At 39.1% G+C, this 16636-nt stretch overlaps 4 protein-coding genes across 5 annotated transcripts; 2 read left to right on the top strand and 2 right to left on the bottom strand.

Moving 5' to 3' along the window:
* Positions 1 to 338: 338 nt before the first annotated feature.
* Positions 339 to 6318, bottom strand: LOC106087199 (alpha-taxilin). Its single transcript, XM_013252162.2, has 6 exons — positions 6200 to 6318; positions 5860 to 6050; positions 5583 to 5792; positions 1753 to 1899; positions 1497 to 1677; positions 339 to 1433 (listed from the first exon to the last, which is right to left on the bottom strand). The coding sequence occupies exons 1-6, from the start codon at positions 6269 to 6271 to the stop codon at positions 693 to 695; spliced, it is 1542 nt and encodes a 513-aa protein (XP_013107616.2). The 5' UTR covers positions 6272 to 6318; the 3' UTR covers positions 339 to 692.
* A 1217-nt stretch (positions 6319 to 7535) lies between these two features.
* LOC106087216 (V-type proton ATPase subunit G) lies at positions 7536 to 11549 on the top strand. Its single transcript, XM_013252190.2, has 3 exons — positions 7536 to 7740; positions 7976 to 8076; positions 10874 to 11549. The coding sequence occupies exons 1-3, from the start codon at positions 7659 to 7661 to the stop codon at positions 11045 to 11047; spliced, it is 357 nt and encodes a 118-aa protein (XP_013107644.1). The 5' UTR covers positions 7536 to 7658; the 3' UTR covers positions 11048 to 11549.
* Positions 11550 to 12530: 981 nt separating this feature from the next.
* Positions 12531 to 13405, bottom strand: LOC106087202 (aprataxin-like protein). Of its 2 annotated transcripts, none has more exons than XM_013252167.2 (3): positions 13119 to 13405; positions 12800 to 13064; positions 12531 to 12739 (listed from the first exon to the last, which is right to left on the bottom strand). In XM_013252167.2, exons 1-3 carry the CDS (start codon positions 13278 to 13280, stop codon positions 12588 to 12590), a joined length of 579 nt encoding a protein of 192 aa, XP_013107621.2. In that variant the 5' UTR covers positions 13281 to 13405; the 3' UTR covers positions 12531 to 12587. The 2 variants fall into 2 exon arrangements, with proteins under 2 accessions (XP_013107621.2, XP_013107622.2); XM_013252168.2 differs by having other exon boundaries at positions 12800 to 13025; positions 13119 to 13400.
* A 221-nt stretch (positions 13406 to 13626) lies between these two features.
* LOC106087203 (protein SYS1 homolog) lies at positions 13627 to 14460 on the top strand. Its single transcript, XM_013252169.2, has 3 exons — positions 13627 to 13904; positions 13968 to 14089; positions 14159 to 14460. The coding sequence occupies exons 1-3, from the start codon at positions 13740 to 13742 to the stop codon at positions 14352 to 14354; spliced, it is 483 nt and encodes a 160-aa protein (XP_013107623.1). The 5' UTR covers positions 13627 to 13739; the 3' UTR covers positions 14355 to 14460.
* Positions 14461 to 16636: the final 2176 nt, after the last annotated feature.

Genomic DNA, 16636 nt, shown 5'->3' with positions numbered 1-16636 from the left:
GGTAATGGCGACTTTAAATAACCAATGACCACCCTGTTCCCGTGGTCGGTCCTTTGGACCGGAACGATCTTGTTCCCAAACATGAGCTTGACGAGGATCGCCACCTCCACATTAAAATGTGGCTACAACAACAATATAAGCATGGGAAAAGCAATCAGCATTTGACCATACAAAAATTTCAAAATTATTCAAACCATTTTTCCGATTCTTGATCACTGCATGCCGTATTTTTAAATTTGCTCTTGTGACATGGCTAACAGCGAAGACTTTCAAATCCCATTTCTACACAAAATAATACATTGGCCATTGCGTTAACAACTAGATATTATAAATCAAAATTTAAACAAATACACAAAATTTATTTGTAATCATTGTTTTATAATAACATGAATAATAAATAAATTAAAAAAAAAAATAAAAAAAAAGAGAAAAAACAAATACGTTTACATGTATCAATATGTATGCAATGATTAAAGCCCTTGGAACAATGAAGGGCTTGGTATATTATCGTATGAGTTCCATGATGTTAATAAGTAATGAACGAAGAACGGCCAAAATGTAGCAATACCTAGTACTCTATAAATAAATGTATCAAGGCTAAGGGCTACTTTGGAACAGCTTTATATGATGGAGAAAGAGATAGAGAGAGTTAGAGAGAGAGGAACAGTTTTAATAATAAATGAGAAGAAGTATTAATTAGAAACTGGCACTGGTTCGGCAGGAACTTCGTTTACACTGCCATTTGCTGGGCATTCAGTTACTTCTGCTTGCACATTTTCTGTAACATCTACCACCTGTTCTTTTACTTCACTGGAAGCTCCATTTTCAATGGCTCCATTTGCATTGGCAACATTTGATGTGCCATTTTCCTCCTCCTTAACACTGGCAGCATCCTCAGATATGGCGGGTGAAGCTTCTTTATTACTATTTGCATTGGCATTGGCGGAATTGTCATGTTTTTTCGATTTGGGCTTCTTCTTTTGCTTCTTCTTAATGGATTCCTCCTGAACTTGCAATTGTTTGCATTGTTCCTCGGCCTCAGCTCCCTTGAGATTTAGAATTTTCATTTGATTTTGTAAATTCGCCAATGTTTGCTTAAGCTCAGCACAATTCTTGGACATCATTTCCATTTTGTCCTTGTCGGCAACACTGGTAATGGGTTTAGTCTGCAATGGCTCAGGCTCTGGCGGTAGGGCAGGCAATGGTGGCACTTCAACATTATTTTCCTTAATCACTTTGTACAAATGACTGCGTTCATTTTGCAAAGCTCTCAAAAGTTTTTGCAATTGATCCACTTGTTTATTGCAACGCAAGGCATGATCATCACGCTCCTTCTTTTCGGTGGCCAATTCAATGAGGGTGGCATTACTCTTCTCCCACTTGCGTTGCCATTCGCGGGCTTCTTTTTCTAATTTGCGGGAATTTTTAGACATCTAAAGCAAAATAAAAAAAAAATAAGAAAGTGGGATGGATGATTTTAAGCCTTGACTTTATACCTTTTCCAGTTCAGTTTTGTAAGTGGCAAATATGTCATTGGATTTTTGCAAGGAATTTTGAAAATCATCATATTTGGCAGTATAGATATTTAACTGCTCCTTAAGATCCCGTTCACGCTCTGAGATTTCTTGCAACATCTTTTGGCTGCTTAGTAACTTCTCCAAGGCAATTTGTTTTTCTCTGTATAGGTGATAAAATTAAATTTTAAAAAATTAACAATTAACATAAATAAAATGTTAACAAATCCATTCATACTTAATAAGAATTTCCTTTTCCATGGCTGCCTCCACTTGCACTTTATTCAATTTGGCACGATAAAGCTGAGCTTCTATTTGCACTTGTTCGTTGAGTTTCTCCAACTGCTGTTCACGTGCCTGATATTGTTCGGCTAAGAATTTTAGTCTGAAAAAAAAATTTAAGTAAATAGTTTATAGGAAGCTTTGGTGTTTTCTTCACAGAGTGTCTACAAGTTGGTCTTGTGGTGAAAAAAGAGGCAACCGATTTGTTGACACCCCTTCACAGTTACCAATCCTATGATGTAGGGTAAAAAACTAATTCTAAGACATCATCATAGAAGTGGTCATTCGTTTCACAACTGCCCGGCCGATTTAGAGGTAGTTTCTTACGCGTCGTATTATTGTAAGGAAGCTATGGAATGGGTAAATTGTTAACACAAGGGAGCAAAAATCGTGTAAAACCTAAAGAGAGAGGCGAAGATCGATGCTAAAGAATGGTTGAAAATTTTCCACAAGTTATTGGGCTTTTTAAAGCGATCTGCATGGTTCAACAGTAGGAACTAGAAGGCATCCTCCTTCTTCTGTTCCTGTGATATCACAATGGCCGAAAACGTCTTAGTGAGTCTGACGGCAGACTGCCACTTAAACCTAAACTAACCTAATGGGGGTATATTATATTGTACGACAGCCCGACTTCATAACCTCAGAGCGCCGGAGGTTATCACTCAGAAGAAGGCCGATTGCCGCTTCATTAAGCTGACACCCCCTCAAATGTGCTAGTTGCCAGGAGAAAATGCCGAGACATCATTGACGCAGCAGGTGTTCGCTTTATACCAGCCAGTCGAATACACCAAGTGCGAACCAATTTCCGGACACAGGGAGTGACACTCGCAAATGAGCGTGATGGGATTCGTTGCACCGACCCCACTAACCCCAGAATCAGCGAGCTGAATCTAAAAATAAACAGGTGACTCAAAGAACATAAGCGAAATTTGTGGCTGGAACACTTGGAGCAAAGTGCACCGGTTTTGGCAAGCTGTGCTCTACTGTTAAGTCACTCTTGAACCCAGGTAGACGGAATGACAGGAACTCATTCACTTTTGGCTACGTAACCGTGAATGATCCAAAGAGATGCGCCAAACGTCAATTTATTGTGCATCCCGAGAGTGGCCAAGCTAGGAGGAAAGCAATTCGACGTATCCGTGGTGTCCGAGCCCATAGACAACCATCACAATTTACCGTGGGCAAAGTTGTGAATGTCATCCATGACGCCAAATCATCCAAGACGTTGGGCCCCGACGGAATCTCTGCACTGATGCTGAAGAATCTGGATATACCTGGAGGTTGAGTACCTTACTACTGTCCTCAACCAGTTTTTATACACACCACCTTAGGATGGGGGTATACTCATCTACATATTCCGTTTGTAAATAGCAAATTTTACCATGAACATTCCACTAAGAAACACGGGCAAACTGGAAGACCTCGAAATATTCGTCAAGAGGTCTAAAGTATATACATTTTTGGTTGTCTCTCTCGACGCTCTGAATCGATCTAGCCTTGTCCGTCCGTCCGTCTGTCGAAATCACGCTGGCGGTCCAACGCGTAGAGCTAGCTGCTTGAAATTTTGCACAGATACTTAATATTGATATAGGTCGTTGGGGATTGCAAATGCACCATATCGGTTCAGATTTAGATATAGCTCCCATATAAACCAATCTCCCGATTTGACTTCTTGAGACCCTGGAAGCCGTAATTTTTGTCCAACTTGGCTGTAATTTTGAATGTGGTGTTCCGTCATGACTTTCTATAACCTGATATGGCTCCCATATAAACCGATCTCCCGATTTGACTTCTTGAGCCCTTACAAGCCAAAATTTTTGTCAGATTTGGCTGAAATTTTGCATGTGGTGTTTTGTTATAACTTTCAACAACTGTGCCAAGTACGATCTGAATCGGTCTATAACCTGATATAGCTCCCATATAAACCGCTCTCCCGATTTGACTTCTTGAGTCCTTACAAGCCGCAATTTTTGTTCGATTTGGCTGAAATTTTGCAAGTAGTGTTTTGTTATGACTTTCAAGAACTATGCCAAGTACGATATTAATCGGTCTACAACCTGATATGGCTCCCATATAAACCGATCTCCCGATTTGACTTCTAAAGCCCTTACAAGCAGCAATTCTTTCCGATTTGATTGAAATTGAGCATGTAGTAATTTGTTATGACTTTCAAAAACTGTGCCAAGTGCGTTCTAAATCGGTCTACAACCTGACTGCAGTCACATCGTATGGAGCATTCCACTATCTGCAACCTGTGGACGCGCCGGGTAGCTCCCAGATAAGCAACTCGTGACAGCAGACACACAGACCGGACCTCAATGTTCCAGCCTGTGGGGTGACCACAGCTATCCCATGCCTGGTCAAGGACCAGTCTTTATCGATAGTATGGTGAATTCAACCAAGGTCGTAGTTCACTCCAAGATGAATTTCCTGAAGGTGGTCCAAAATCAGTTGTTGTTCCAAAAACGCATGATGCTGTCCTCCAACTGATATTGTAAGATCGTCATGTGATCTATCGTAAGATTGGGACATCCTTAGGCATTAGTGGGACCAGCATACATTCAATACTGCATGAACATATGACCATCAAAAAAATTTGTTCGCGTTGGATACCACACAATTTGTTAATCTCTCAAAAAAAGTCTCGTGTCGATTGGTTGAAAGAAATGCTCCAAAAATAGGAAACAACTTCAGTCAAAAAATCGATTTGATGAGTCATCCACCGTATAGTCCTGACTTGGCACTGAATAACTTCCTTTTATTCCCGTACATAAAAGCTAAATTAAGGGTTCAACGTTTTTCGACACCAAAAGAAGCGGCTGATGCGTTGAGAATGCATTTTTTGGAGATACCTCAATCAGAGTGGCAAAAGTGCTTCGACAATTGGTTCAAACGCATGCAAAAGTGTATAGGGAATATTTTGAAAAACAATAAAGCATATTTGTTTTTGTGTTCTCTAAACCCGAAATATAAAAGGCAACCCTCGTACAGGGATATTGTGTCGGCCAACTTAGTAGTAAGACGTGTGAAAATTTTCAAATTCTCTGCCAGCAAGAGTGCATCTAAAAGGAAAGATACCCAAGGTAAATGCCAGATTTTATTTCTAAATAACTAACAGCCATACAACTCTTTATTTTTGTCCTTTTTAATAAACGAAAGTAAGTCGATTAGATTTTCTCTGATAATTTTGTGTACTTTCCAGAAAGTTCAAAAGGCGATATCGACAAAACATAGATAAAAGAATTCAAATCTATAAATAGTTGCGACGCCGCTAATCAAGTGTGAAAAACACATTTTCTACACTCCCTTGACAATAGAATTATTGCGAAGTCAAACAAACACAGTTCAAACCGAAGGGAAAATGGAAATGCAATTTCAAAATACAACAGCAAATGAACCAATAAAATAAGTAAATATGAATGAATGTGCTGAATAGCACATGGTAGATACGTTGCAATACTAAAACAAAAGAAATCAAGAAAACTATTTGGATATGCATACACACAAACAAACATCATCGCATCTAAGCAACTCATAACAACAAACCAAGAGAACACACCTTTAACGAAAATCTATCTGATCGATGCTTGTCCCCACCTCCCCCACACCTAATGCCTAGATACCAAACAAAAACTAAACATTTTGAAATCATCTAGACAGTAGGTACATATATACGAAAAAAATAACCTCACATTTCCTGGGAGGGGGGGACATTTACAGCTGCACGGTGGAAACTTAGTGCGTTACGTTGTGACAGATCGTATATATAGTGTCGTATACACTTACTTTTTGGCCATCTCAATATTGTGATCACGTAATTTATTATTTTCCTCATTATTCTTGTTCAACGATTGATTGATGTCATTCAGGGAGGATTGGAATTTAAGTTGGCTTTCCTTGCGGCGCTCTTCTTCCTCGCGGATCTTTTGCATGCTTTCGTTTTTGACCGATTTTATAAGCTTTTGCTGTTCCCGGCATACCTCCTCCAATTTGTCTCTGTTGAAAAAGAAAGTATAAGATGCTCGAATGGTGATACATCGAAAACACCTTTCAATATACCTACCTCATTAAGACATTTTTATTATATTCCCTTTGTAGGTTCTCCTTTTCTCTGCCCAGTGTCTCCAGCTGTTTTTCTTGTGCCTTGGCATCCTGCTTGGAACGTCTTAACATGCGTTCACTTTCCACATATTTGTTAAGTAGTAGTTGAAATTTATCTTCAGGTGTCTTAGCCTCTTCCAAAGTTTTCAGGATCTTAAAGACATTGGGAAAAAAGCTTGATGTAGCAAAGCAATAGCAAAACAAACATTGACCCAGATTTCCGAGATCAATAGACTCTATCTTCATGAATGAATGACTGCGTCTGCGGTAGGGTTTAGTTAACAACATTTTCCTAAAATTACCTGTTCCTCGATTTTTTGATCCTTGAGCTTTTCATCTTTGGCCTCCTTTTTATTTTTCTTCATCTGCTCCATTTTTTTAGCCGCTTGCTAACTTTGCCTTTATTTGGGTATTAAACTTAAATAACAAAGTCGCTGCTGTTTGAAGAACGCCGGCTAAAATCGTTAAAAGCCGAATTTCAGTGTTGTCAATGTATGGAAAAGCAAGGCAAAATTTCGTTTATTAAACACTGCCTTACTAATTTTTCCTTTAAAGCTGAGTATTCTATTCAGTTTTTCGAGCGGAATGCTGTCGAACTCCATATAAAAAAGTTGGTGAAACATTGGGGGAAAATTGGCGGAAAAGTAGTACTCTGATTATAGTGAGTAAAATGGCAAAAAACTATTATTGGCAACACTTGTTACTATTGCCGGCATCAATGGTTCGTATTTCTGTATTTATTTGAGAAAAATATATACAATAGAGAAAACAATAAGTGCAGATAAAGAAACGTGTTTAGCCTTGATGCGTATACAAATTATTAACACGTAACGATTCATTGTCAAGAAAAATTATGTACTCAAAACAGGATTCACTTATAGAAGGTTAGGTCACTTGCAAAAACATAAAGTGGATAGGTCCCATAAACATCATTAAGGGTGTCAAACTGCCAAAGAGAACAAGTTGACATCCACAATGCCGGCTGAACGCTTTTTGTTTTGATTTTGTTGTAAATCTAAGTGTCAAAGGCTTGATAACACAGCTGTGATTTTATTCTAAAATCTCGAAGGGATGTTCTATTTGATCCGATATTCCACACATAAGCCACAAAACAGTGTTATAATGAAGAAAATACAAAAATAAATCACATTTGAAGAAGTTGTAAAGTTTATATCTAAATCCACGTTGACATTTCAATTTACGGCATTTGCCACCCAAGGTAGTTTCTATGGGGGTAGCATTTTGTTGTTGTGCTAAGGACCCTACCTCTTAATTGTACCATGACCTTATTCAGTGAATCCTGTATTCAAAACATGTGAATCCAAATTAATGCCATAACTGTGCTTAGTAAACACAGCCTTATTTATTCTCAATCAATACAAATCAAATATCTTTCATTAAATTGGATCAAATAAACTATAGTCAAGGGAAATTGCAAAAGTAAATATTTCCCAACAATTAATTATTATAGAAATATTGCTGGAATTTCAGAAAATATAATTTGCAAAACATCTTAATTTGAATGTATCTATAGCTCACAAACCTATTGCATTAGACCAACTAAACACATCTTTGGCCATTTAAAATCCACACACCATCTAATCATCGTCATATGACTTTTTTCGTTTTTTCACATTCCACCATCCACTTCCACTAGAGCAGACTTCGTCACTTGTATTTATCTACTTGTCTTGTGAACAGTGCAATTTGGAAAATTTTTCTTTATTTTGGTCGCCCGTGTAATTGCACAAAAGCAACAAAATGACTAGCCAAACCCAGGGTATCCAACAATTGTTGGCCGCTGAAAAGAAAGCTGCCGAAAAAGTTGCAGAAGCAAGAAAACGTATGTAGCGAATTCAATCCATGCAAAGCAATGACCCCATAGAATCAAACCCCATAGCAGAAACAACAGTTCCAATTGGAAAAAAGAAGTTGTAGTAGTGGTGGTAGAAAAAATATAACTGTGTTGTGTTGGTATTACTAAAGTGGGGTCACATGATAAGCTTGTGATGTGAAAATGAAAAAAATCTTTCTCCTTTTATGACAGTAAAATTATTTGTAACCTTTATAATTTTTAGGCAAGGCAAGAAGATTGAAGCAAGCCAAGGATGAAGCCACCGAAGAAATTGAGAAATATCGCCAAGAAAGAGAACGCCAGTTCAAGGAATTTGAAGCCAAGGTAATAAAGTTTAAAACAACAACAACCTACTATCAGCTTTATAGTGTGTGCATGTATGTACACATTGCAAAAGTCAGTTAATATGATTGCTTGGGGGTGGATAATGGTGGCCAAAGTTACCACATATCACATCAATGGTGTAGAGATTTTCTTTTGATGAATGAGTTGAATATAAAGATTGAATATCGTCATAACGTAGAACTTGGACTCACGTGCTCCAACAGGTTAATGTGTCTAATAATTGAAAGTGTTGGCATGTACACATAGTTAACATTAACCAAATGTCCATACTTCTTTTTATTTATCTTTTGATCCTGCCTAATCGGGTGTATGACAAAAAAAAAACTTGATTCGAATTGCAACCTTGTTTACGTCATATACAGATAAGGTGCTTTATAGGTGTACTGTTTGTTTAAAGTTAGTCGTCTATGGATGTTTTTTTTTTAGGTTACTTATTCAGTTCAAAGTCAAGAAATCTCATCGCACAATATAATAACTCTTCGAAGATTTTTGGCTTTCCTTCAAGCGAAATGTCGTCAAAAAAGAAATTCGTCGCCTACGAAACGAAGGAGCCAATAACAGCATTTGCTCACTTAGGGCAGTTTTTTTTATCATAAACTCCAATATCAGCTTAGAAGGGTAAAAAAAAAATCCAGTTGAGTGGATTGGCGTTTTCATCACTGAGAGTTCCCTTCAGCCAGCCAATTCAGAGAGGCTTTAAGTCATTGCAAAGGCAAGTTTGCCCATGAACATTCCATTAAGAAACTGGGCCAAACTTCTTAGAAATCAATGAGTGCTGTCCGATTCAATTTTAAGATCAATGATAAGGGATCTCCTTTTTAAAGACGAGTTTGAACGGCGTGCCGCAGAGCGGCACCTCTTTGGGGAGAAGGTTTTACATGGTAAAGTACCTCACAAATGTCGCCAGCATTAGGAGGGGATAACCACCGCTAGAAACTTTCTGATGTTCCTGCCAGGATTCAAACCCAGGCATTCAGCGTTATGAGCGGACATGCTAACCCCTGCGCTAAGGTGGCCTCCAGAGGCTTTAGGTATGGAAGCTAATTTTTAATTCGACATCTATGTTGCGATGGAATCAATCAATCAACTTTGCCAATTTGCCCTATGGAATGTTCGTATGCAAAATTTGCATTTTGCCAATTTCTCAGCTTACAGGAGAAAGAGAAACGCCAGGCTCTGATCATTGACAGTTACCTATAGCCAATTATGTGTCCACCAAAAAGGGTTTTATACATAATACAACGCCTCTTCTGTGCAACTTATAGTTCTTAATTATTCCCAAAATGTCCTAGATATCTGTCCAGGCCTTTAAGCGCGACCTTAAAGGCCTGATATAAGTACGTCAATATTGGTACGCTGAATGTACTCTCCCTAGCCCTATAATAAGTGTCGTTACTCTCCGTAGAAAAGTGGACTATTTGCCCATTGTATGAGCCCAACCCCAATTTACGCGATAAACAAAGAAAACGTCTGTACTAATTAATAGCAGGGCTAACACCCATCAGCAAACCATTTCTGTCCATCTTTTCAAACGTCTCATTTACCTTTCCCCTTGATGGCCCATGACACAGCTAAGCCTTCCAACTTTTGCCATGATTTGTATACGCTCTTTGCATCTTACAATCCACGCCGACATCAGAGCCTTCAGCGTCGCTTGGCTGTCTGAAGTAAATACAATGAAATTTTCTCCAGAAGACTACTAAGACATCTTCATTATTGACTCACGGGTGAGTACAAAATGTCGAGGGAAGTGCGGGAAGCCTCCTCCTAACGAAATCAACATCCAATCCGTTAAAAATAATGTGCAACCAGATACATAGTTCACCAAACCGCATCATCAGCCGCCACGAGATGACTATGATCGCCACACCGGTCGGAACAATCAGTTCCGATTAGAGTGATGTTCATCGTAACTACGAGAAGCTCAGCGGATAGCGGATAGTGGGATGCTCTATATACGGAGTAGCTGCAACTGCAGTGGGAGACAATCAGCGGTATCTGGGTGGAGAGTCTCAGGGAGAGGCGGGCCGGCACCGGCTCCTGCTTAAATACTGAGTCCCTATGATACTCGATATGACTATATGCGCCTTTAAATAACCAAGGGTCATAACGTTTCCGCGGAGATCGACGAGAATCGCCACCTCTACAAACAAATGTGGTGACAACAACAACCAGCCCCCAATACAATGAGAAAGAGCCCAAAGTTCGTGGAATGGGTGGTGGAAAGGACCTGCTCAGTCTTGCTGCGGCCAATGACGAGCCCATTATCCCGCGCCCATCCAGACAGCTTCCTTAACGCCCCCTGAGCGAAGTCCGAAATAGTAGAGAAAAATCGGCCACCTACCATGATACCCTTTCCTCCTCGAAGGAGCTGAGAGTCCCATCGATAACCAAGAGCCATACAATAGGTGATAAAACCCCCTTGTGGGGTTCTACTAACCACCATATTCCTATTCAAGCTCTTTGTGATGCGAGTGATGCATCTCAGTGCTCCAAGAGCGGAAAATTTTAAGGTCGGACCTCAAAGATCCAACCAGTGTTGTGTTCATAGTTATAACGTCCGGGGTTATCATGTCCTCAACCACTCTGTTGTATGAGCGAGAGGCTGATACCAACCGAGTACATTGGAATCATATGTTACTTGTCTATAAAATGCTGTTTGGTTTTTTTTTGTATTTTTAATTGGCTTTTGTTTTATTTTAAGATCCTATTTAACGCCAGTTTATGCAATACCATTTATTCCAATTCATGTTTTTTTTTTCTTCTTATTTTCCAGCACATGGGTTCTCGTGAAGGTGTAGCAGCCAAAATCGATGCTGACACCCGCATCAAATTGGCCGATATGGAGCGTGCCATTGGCTCTCGCAAAGAGCCTGTCATCCAAGAAATTTTACAATATGTCTATAATATTAGCCCTGAAATTCACAAGAACTACCATCACAAGCAGTAAGAGACAATAAAGTCAACCCAACTAATATCCTCCCAATAGGCAGTAAACAACGCCCATAAAACTGCTGTAGCTTTTATTTGTTTTCTTCTTAAGTTTAAAAGGAAAAACAAAAGCAATAGCTTATAATGTCGATTGTTAAGACATACAATTAGAAATGTGTATATTTTCCCAGATATTTTCCCCCGTTTTTGAAAGCAGTCAAAAAACATTTTTATGACATAGAAAAACCATCTTCTTTGGATAGAGAATAAAAATGTTTATGAAATTTCTATGAAGAAAATTCAACGTTGTATAAACACATATATAGAGCTACCCAAACTAACAATATTTGGCTTTAAGTTTAAGAAAAGACCCCCATCCACCCCACCCCTGCTTAATATTTAAAAAAATGTATTTTTCTTTAGTTCAATTAATATTTGAAAAAGAATGTATTATTGTTGTTGTTGTCTAAAGTAATAAATAATTAAAGCTATAATAAAGCGAAGATCTTCGTACACAAAAATTACAATGTCATATTTTCTGCGAGCTGAGTAATAGCGCTGTTTCATCTGCTTTCACAAGGGGCATATAGCTAGAACGAATAAAAGAGAGAAGAAACCAACGCACAAAACATAAACAATCCCCGCACGGGATAGCTGTAAGCACCACACAGGCTGGAACATTGAGGTCCGATCTGTGTGGTGTTCATTGCTGTCACCAGAAGCTTAGGTGCAAGGTACCGAGTGCGTCCTCAGGTTGCGGATAGTGGAATGCTCCATACGAAGTAGCTGCAACAGCAGTCGAGGACAATCCGCGGTATCGAGCGGAGAGGACTGGAGGCACCGGCTCTTGATGCTCGATATGACAAGGCGGGTTATTGGCGCCTTTAAATAACCAACGGCCATCTTGTTCCCGCGGCGATCGGTCCTTTGGACCGAAACGAGCTTGCTTACACAGGGGCTTGACAAGGATCACCACCTCCACATGAAAATGTGTCTACAACAACAAAAACAATGGGCAATTCCAAGGCGGATTTAAAAAGGTGGTCTCACGCGAACAGCTGTTAGCTGCCGGCCAGCTTTGACGGCATTAACATAACAGATTTTTGTTTGAATTCTCTCTGTTCTTATCTTCTTTCTCGCATATTCTCTGCCCATGTACGCACTCGTATACACACACGCAAACAAATTTCTTTATGTGTGTTGACAAAACGTCGATCAGCTTGATGGCAAGATGGCGGATTGCACCTTATGATATGTGGTTGTTGTACAAATGAGACCACCTTTAATTGTTTCGCCATGGGGCAATTCCTTGGCAGCCTTGGTTGTACGTACCGGATTGACCCTAGGGATTCCTTCATCGGCAATGGCTGCCGCCTCAGTGTACAACACACGGCTACAATAACAACAAAATCGGTGGGAACCGGGCGGACTAGCCTTTCCATAGACCCTATTAGCCCTCTGGAACGCCATTCAAGTTCTACAGTTTTGTATTATATTTGAAATTTTATATAAATGTATCTATATTTTTATATAAAACTTAATTTTCTAATACAATTTTCTCAATGCTCTAATAAATGTTGTTTTAGACTAGGCATATTTTTTGCTACAAACGCACATTGATTGCATTTTAAGTCCATATTACCTAATTCTTTAATTAGAGCGCTTTCCAGGCGCTTGACTTGATTGGTTTCTTCTAATTGCACCAGCATATCTATATAGGACAAATACGGGATAAGTCACTTCAAAATAACGGCAAATTTTTAAAACCCACCTTCATAATTAAGAAACAGTTGTGTATTAAAACTATTCCAATGTTTCTTGGTTTTCAAACAATCCGATATAAAATCCTTGGAGATGACATGCAAATGTAAACGATGCATACTGGGTTGATTGTGAAATCCGATTTTAAAATTGTTCTGCTTTTCTCCTTTGATTTCTATGATATTTAAAGCCAATAAATGCATTTCTTGTAATAAGGGAATATGTTGCCTATTGAGCTGTGGAGAAAAAAAGATGTTAAATTTATTTGCGGCAGCCTGGTAATTGAAAAGAAAATTAAGATTTGTAGATTTATATCGTTTTCTACTAACATTAAATATTGAGTGTATTTCTTCCAGCGGTAGGACAAGATAATGATGTTTTGCCTTTGGATATTTATCACTGATTACCACAGCCAAGTTGGATGATATTATATGAGATTTTGGGTTTTTCAGCGTTTGAACTAGGCCATTTGCCCAAGAGTTTGAAGTCATGTTGTTTGGTTTTATATTATCCTGCCTAATAAATATTTCGGAAGGCAAACTCAAAGGCGACAATAAATAAAAAACAGTTCACACTGTAATCGTTTTTCCAACACATGTCCACTGTACACGGTTAAATCAACATATTAGGTTAGGTTATGTTGGTTTGATTTTCACCCGCAATGAATAGAAATATGGAAAAACAAAACTGTCGACATCTGACGATTTTCAGCCCCCACATTTTGGCAAATAGAATGTGAACTTTCTATTTGATGGTCAAAATTACGCTATTTTAATGATACAAATGCAATAGTTTCCACCGTGTAAATGTTCCTTAAACTGGCAATGTTCATTTTGTTTGTATTTGTATTGTTGACTCATATTTCAACACAGCTGTTCTCTGTACATTTTCGCAAGTTTATTTACATGTCCATATAAATGTAATAAAAAATCAAACTAAAGAGGGAAAATATGAAGTCAGGATCATTTAGGAGCACACAATGGGATCCCGTTTTGTTGGTGTCACAAATAATCTCATTACAATTTTGCATATATTTTACGCTGGGATTGTTGGTATGTATAGCCAATCTGCTAGCTGAAGACAATTACAGGCTGGATAATATATTCGAATACCATGTAAGTTGGCTTTCTTAAAGTTCTCTTAAGGAATTATTGAATTTTTTCTTGGATTTCTCATAGGAAATTCATGTTTCTGACTTGGGTGGACGACTGATCATTTGTGCTTTTGTCACAAATTCTTTCGTGGCATCTTTAGCCCTATGGTGTATCGTAAGAAGAGCAAAATTGTGCTTGGATTTTAGGTAAGCTTAATATGAATAAATATAAAGACGTTAAGATCAAAGGATTTTTCTTTGTCACTTTCATTTCAGTTGCACTTTTCATTTCTTCCATCTATTGATTTGTTGGTGGTACAACAGTGCGTTCCCTTCGAATATGTCTTGGTGGCTATTGAATGCCACCACCGCCACTATAATGTGTATTGGTGGTGAATTTTTATGTTTAAAATCCGAACTTAAAGAGATTCCCGTAGGTTATTCAGCTTTAAATCAAAAATCCGATGTATAATTTAATGAAATGGTCATACAATTTAGGAAGCTGTTATGTTTAATTTAATTTGTATATGTTTAAGTTATAATATATAAGAAAAAACAATATATTTTATGTACTTCGATTTACAACTCTTCCAATCGTTGTTGTTGTTGTCACATTCCAATGTGTGTACGTGCCGATCCTCGTCTAGCTCCTATAGGTGAACACGCTCGTTCCGGCTCAAAGGACCAATCGCCGCGGGAACATGATGGTCATTGGTAATTTAAAGGCGTCAATAACTCGCCATATCGAGCATCATAGGAACTCATTATTTGTGCAAGAACTTGTGGCGCACGGTTTCTCACTGACACTGCTGATTGTCCGCGACCGCAACCTGTGGACGCGCCCATTAGCTCGCAGCAAAGCTTCTCGTGACGGCGATAAACACCACACAGATCGGAGATCAAAGTGTACGCCGGATCGGAGATTGCCTCGCAAGATCACCGTAGCGCAGAAGCTAGCATATCATCCTATGACGTTGAACGCCTGGTTTCGAATCCTGGCGAGAACATTAGAAAACATTTTCAGCAGTGGCTATCACCCCCTTATGCTGCTGGGGACATTTGTGAGGTACCATGCCATGTAAAAACTTCTCCCAAAAGAGATATCGCACTGCGGCACAGAACTCAAAGTTGCAGCCTGTGTGGTGCTCATAGTTATTTCTTAAGACTGGTACCATATTTGCTTTTCGCGATATTTTTCGTTGTTTACTTCTTTTAGATAATAGAGTTTAAAGCAAGAACCCTTGCCGTTTTCACTCAATAGGACATTCCCTCATAACTTACGGTAAAATTTTAATAAGATTGTGGTTTAATCATTGACATTGAATAATCGGGGAAAAAATGGGGTTTCAACGGTGAAAAACGAATAAAGTACCAGCCTTGTGAATAGGTATCCATTGCGCAGAAACCTTAAGGTAGGTCTACATAATCTAGAGCGTAAGGTTCTGCACTACAAGAGAGAACCTCTAAATCAAGCGGCATATCATGCGGGTCTAGACAGTATTCATGCAGACACGGTGAATAGCTACCGGGTGAATGTAGCTCTCGGAGAACGACCGCCTCCTGTGGTACCTGAAGAAATTGACCTCCCCCGGCAAACCAGAGTAGTCAATTACGTTCCGGCAGATGCAGCCATCTCAATTCCTATAGAGCACGGATTGATGCAGACGTGCAAGATGTATGTCCTGGTTGTGACCAGGGACCAAACAACACATGTCACCTGTTTGACTGCCCAGCCAGACCACTCGACTCACCCCATCTTGGTCGCAGAGTTCCTGGAACTAGACACCTAACAGATTCAAGCAGACGAAAGATAGAACACAACAAAGTGCTACAACAAAAACCAGCCTTTACATAAAAGTGAAGGTCAAGTATTTTCAAGGAGGCACGGGTTATACTTGTTACCTAGTTACACATCTATTTTTTTTTTAATTTCATTTCGTCGAAGCAGCGAAATAAAGTAGGGGTTTTAAGGTTCTATAGCAAGGCGGCGTGAGACAAGTTGGTCTCACGCGAACAGCTGTTATCAGCCGGCCAGTTTTGACGGTATTAAGAAGTACGATTTTTGTTTGCATTCCCTTTGTTGTTATCTTCTTTCTCGCATATTCTCTGTGCTTGTACGCACACGTATTGTTTATGTGTGTTGGCAAAACATCGATCAGCTTGTTGGAAAAATGGCGGACTGCACCATATGATTTAAGGTTGTTGTACAAATGAGACCCCCTTTAATTGTTTCGCCATTGTTCCATAGGTTCATTCACAGGAACAATGGTTCAAATATACTTTGTATAGATAACTACAATGCCTCTCAAGACCACCGTAGCGCAGAAGCTAGCATATCCTTCTATGACGCTGAACGTCTGGTTTTGAATCCTGGCGAGAACATTAGAAAAAAATTTTGAGCTGTGGTTATCACCCCCTTATGCTTCTGGGAACATTTATGACGTACCATGCCATGTAAAGACTTTTCCCAAAAGAGATATCGGGATGCGGCACGCCGTTGACAACCCGCATCCACAGTCTTCATCGTTATCTACACTCAAACATCCTTGGTTCTAGTACTATTTGGCTTTAATATGATTTGTTCCCATCGCTCGGGCATTTTTAGCGTAAATAGTTCATCTGTTTGTCGCTACAAGACACATGACCTCGAAAGTAGATGTCAGATTCGCAGTGTACTCTTGCTTCCAAATAACTTTGGAACGTGATTCGGTCTATATAAACTTTTTTGAACCTCAATAAATGCCAAATTTTGTG

This window comes from Stomoxys calcitrans, chromosome 2, assembly GCF_963082655.1.
Source record: "Stomoxys calcitrans chromosome 2, idStoCalc2.1, whole genome shotgun sequence".
Lineage (NCBI taxonomy): Eukaryota > Metazoa > Arthropoda > Insecta > Diptera > Muscidae > Stomoxys > Stomoxys calcitrans.
Note: the sequence above shows the minus strand (reverse complement) of the source record. Positions and strands in the feature narration are given on the sequence as shown.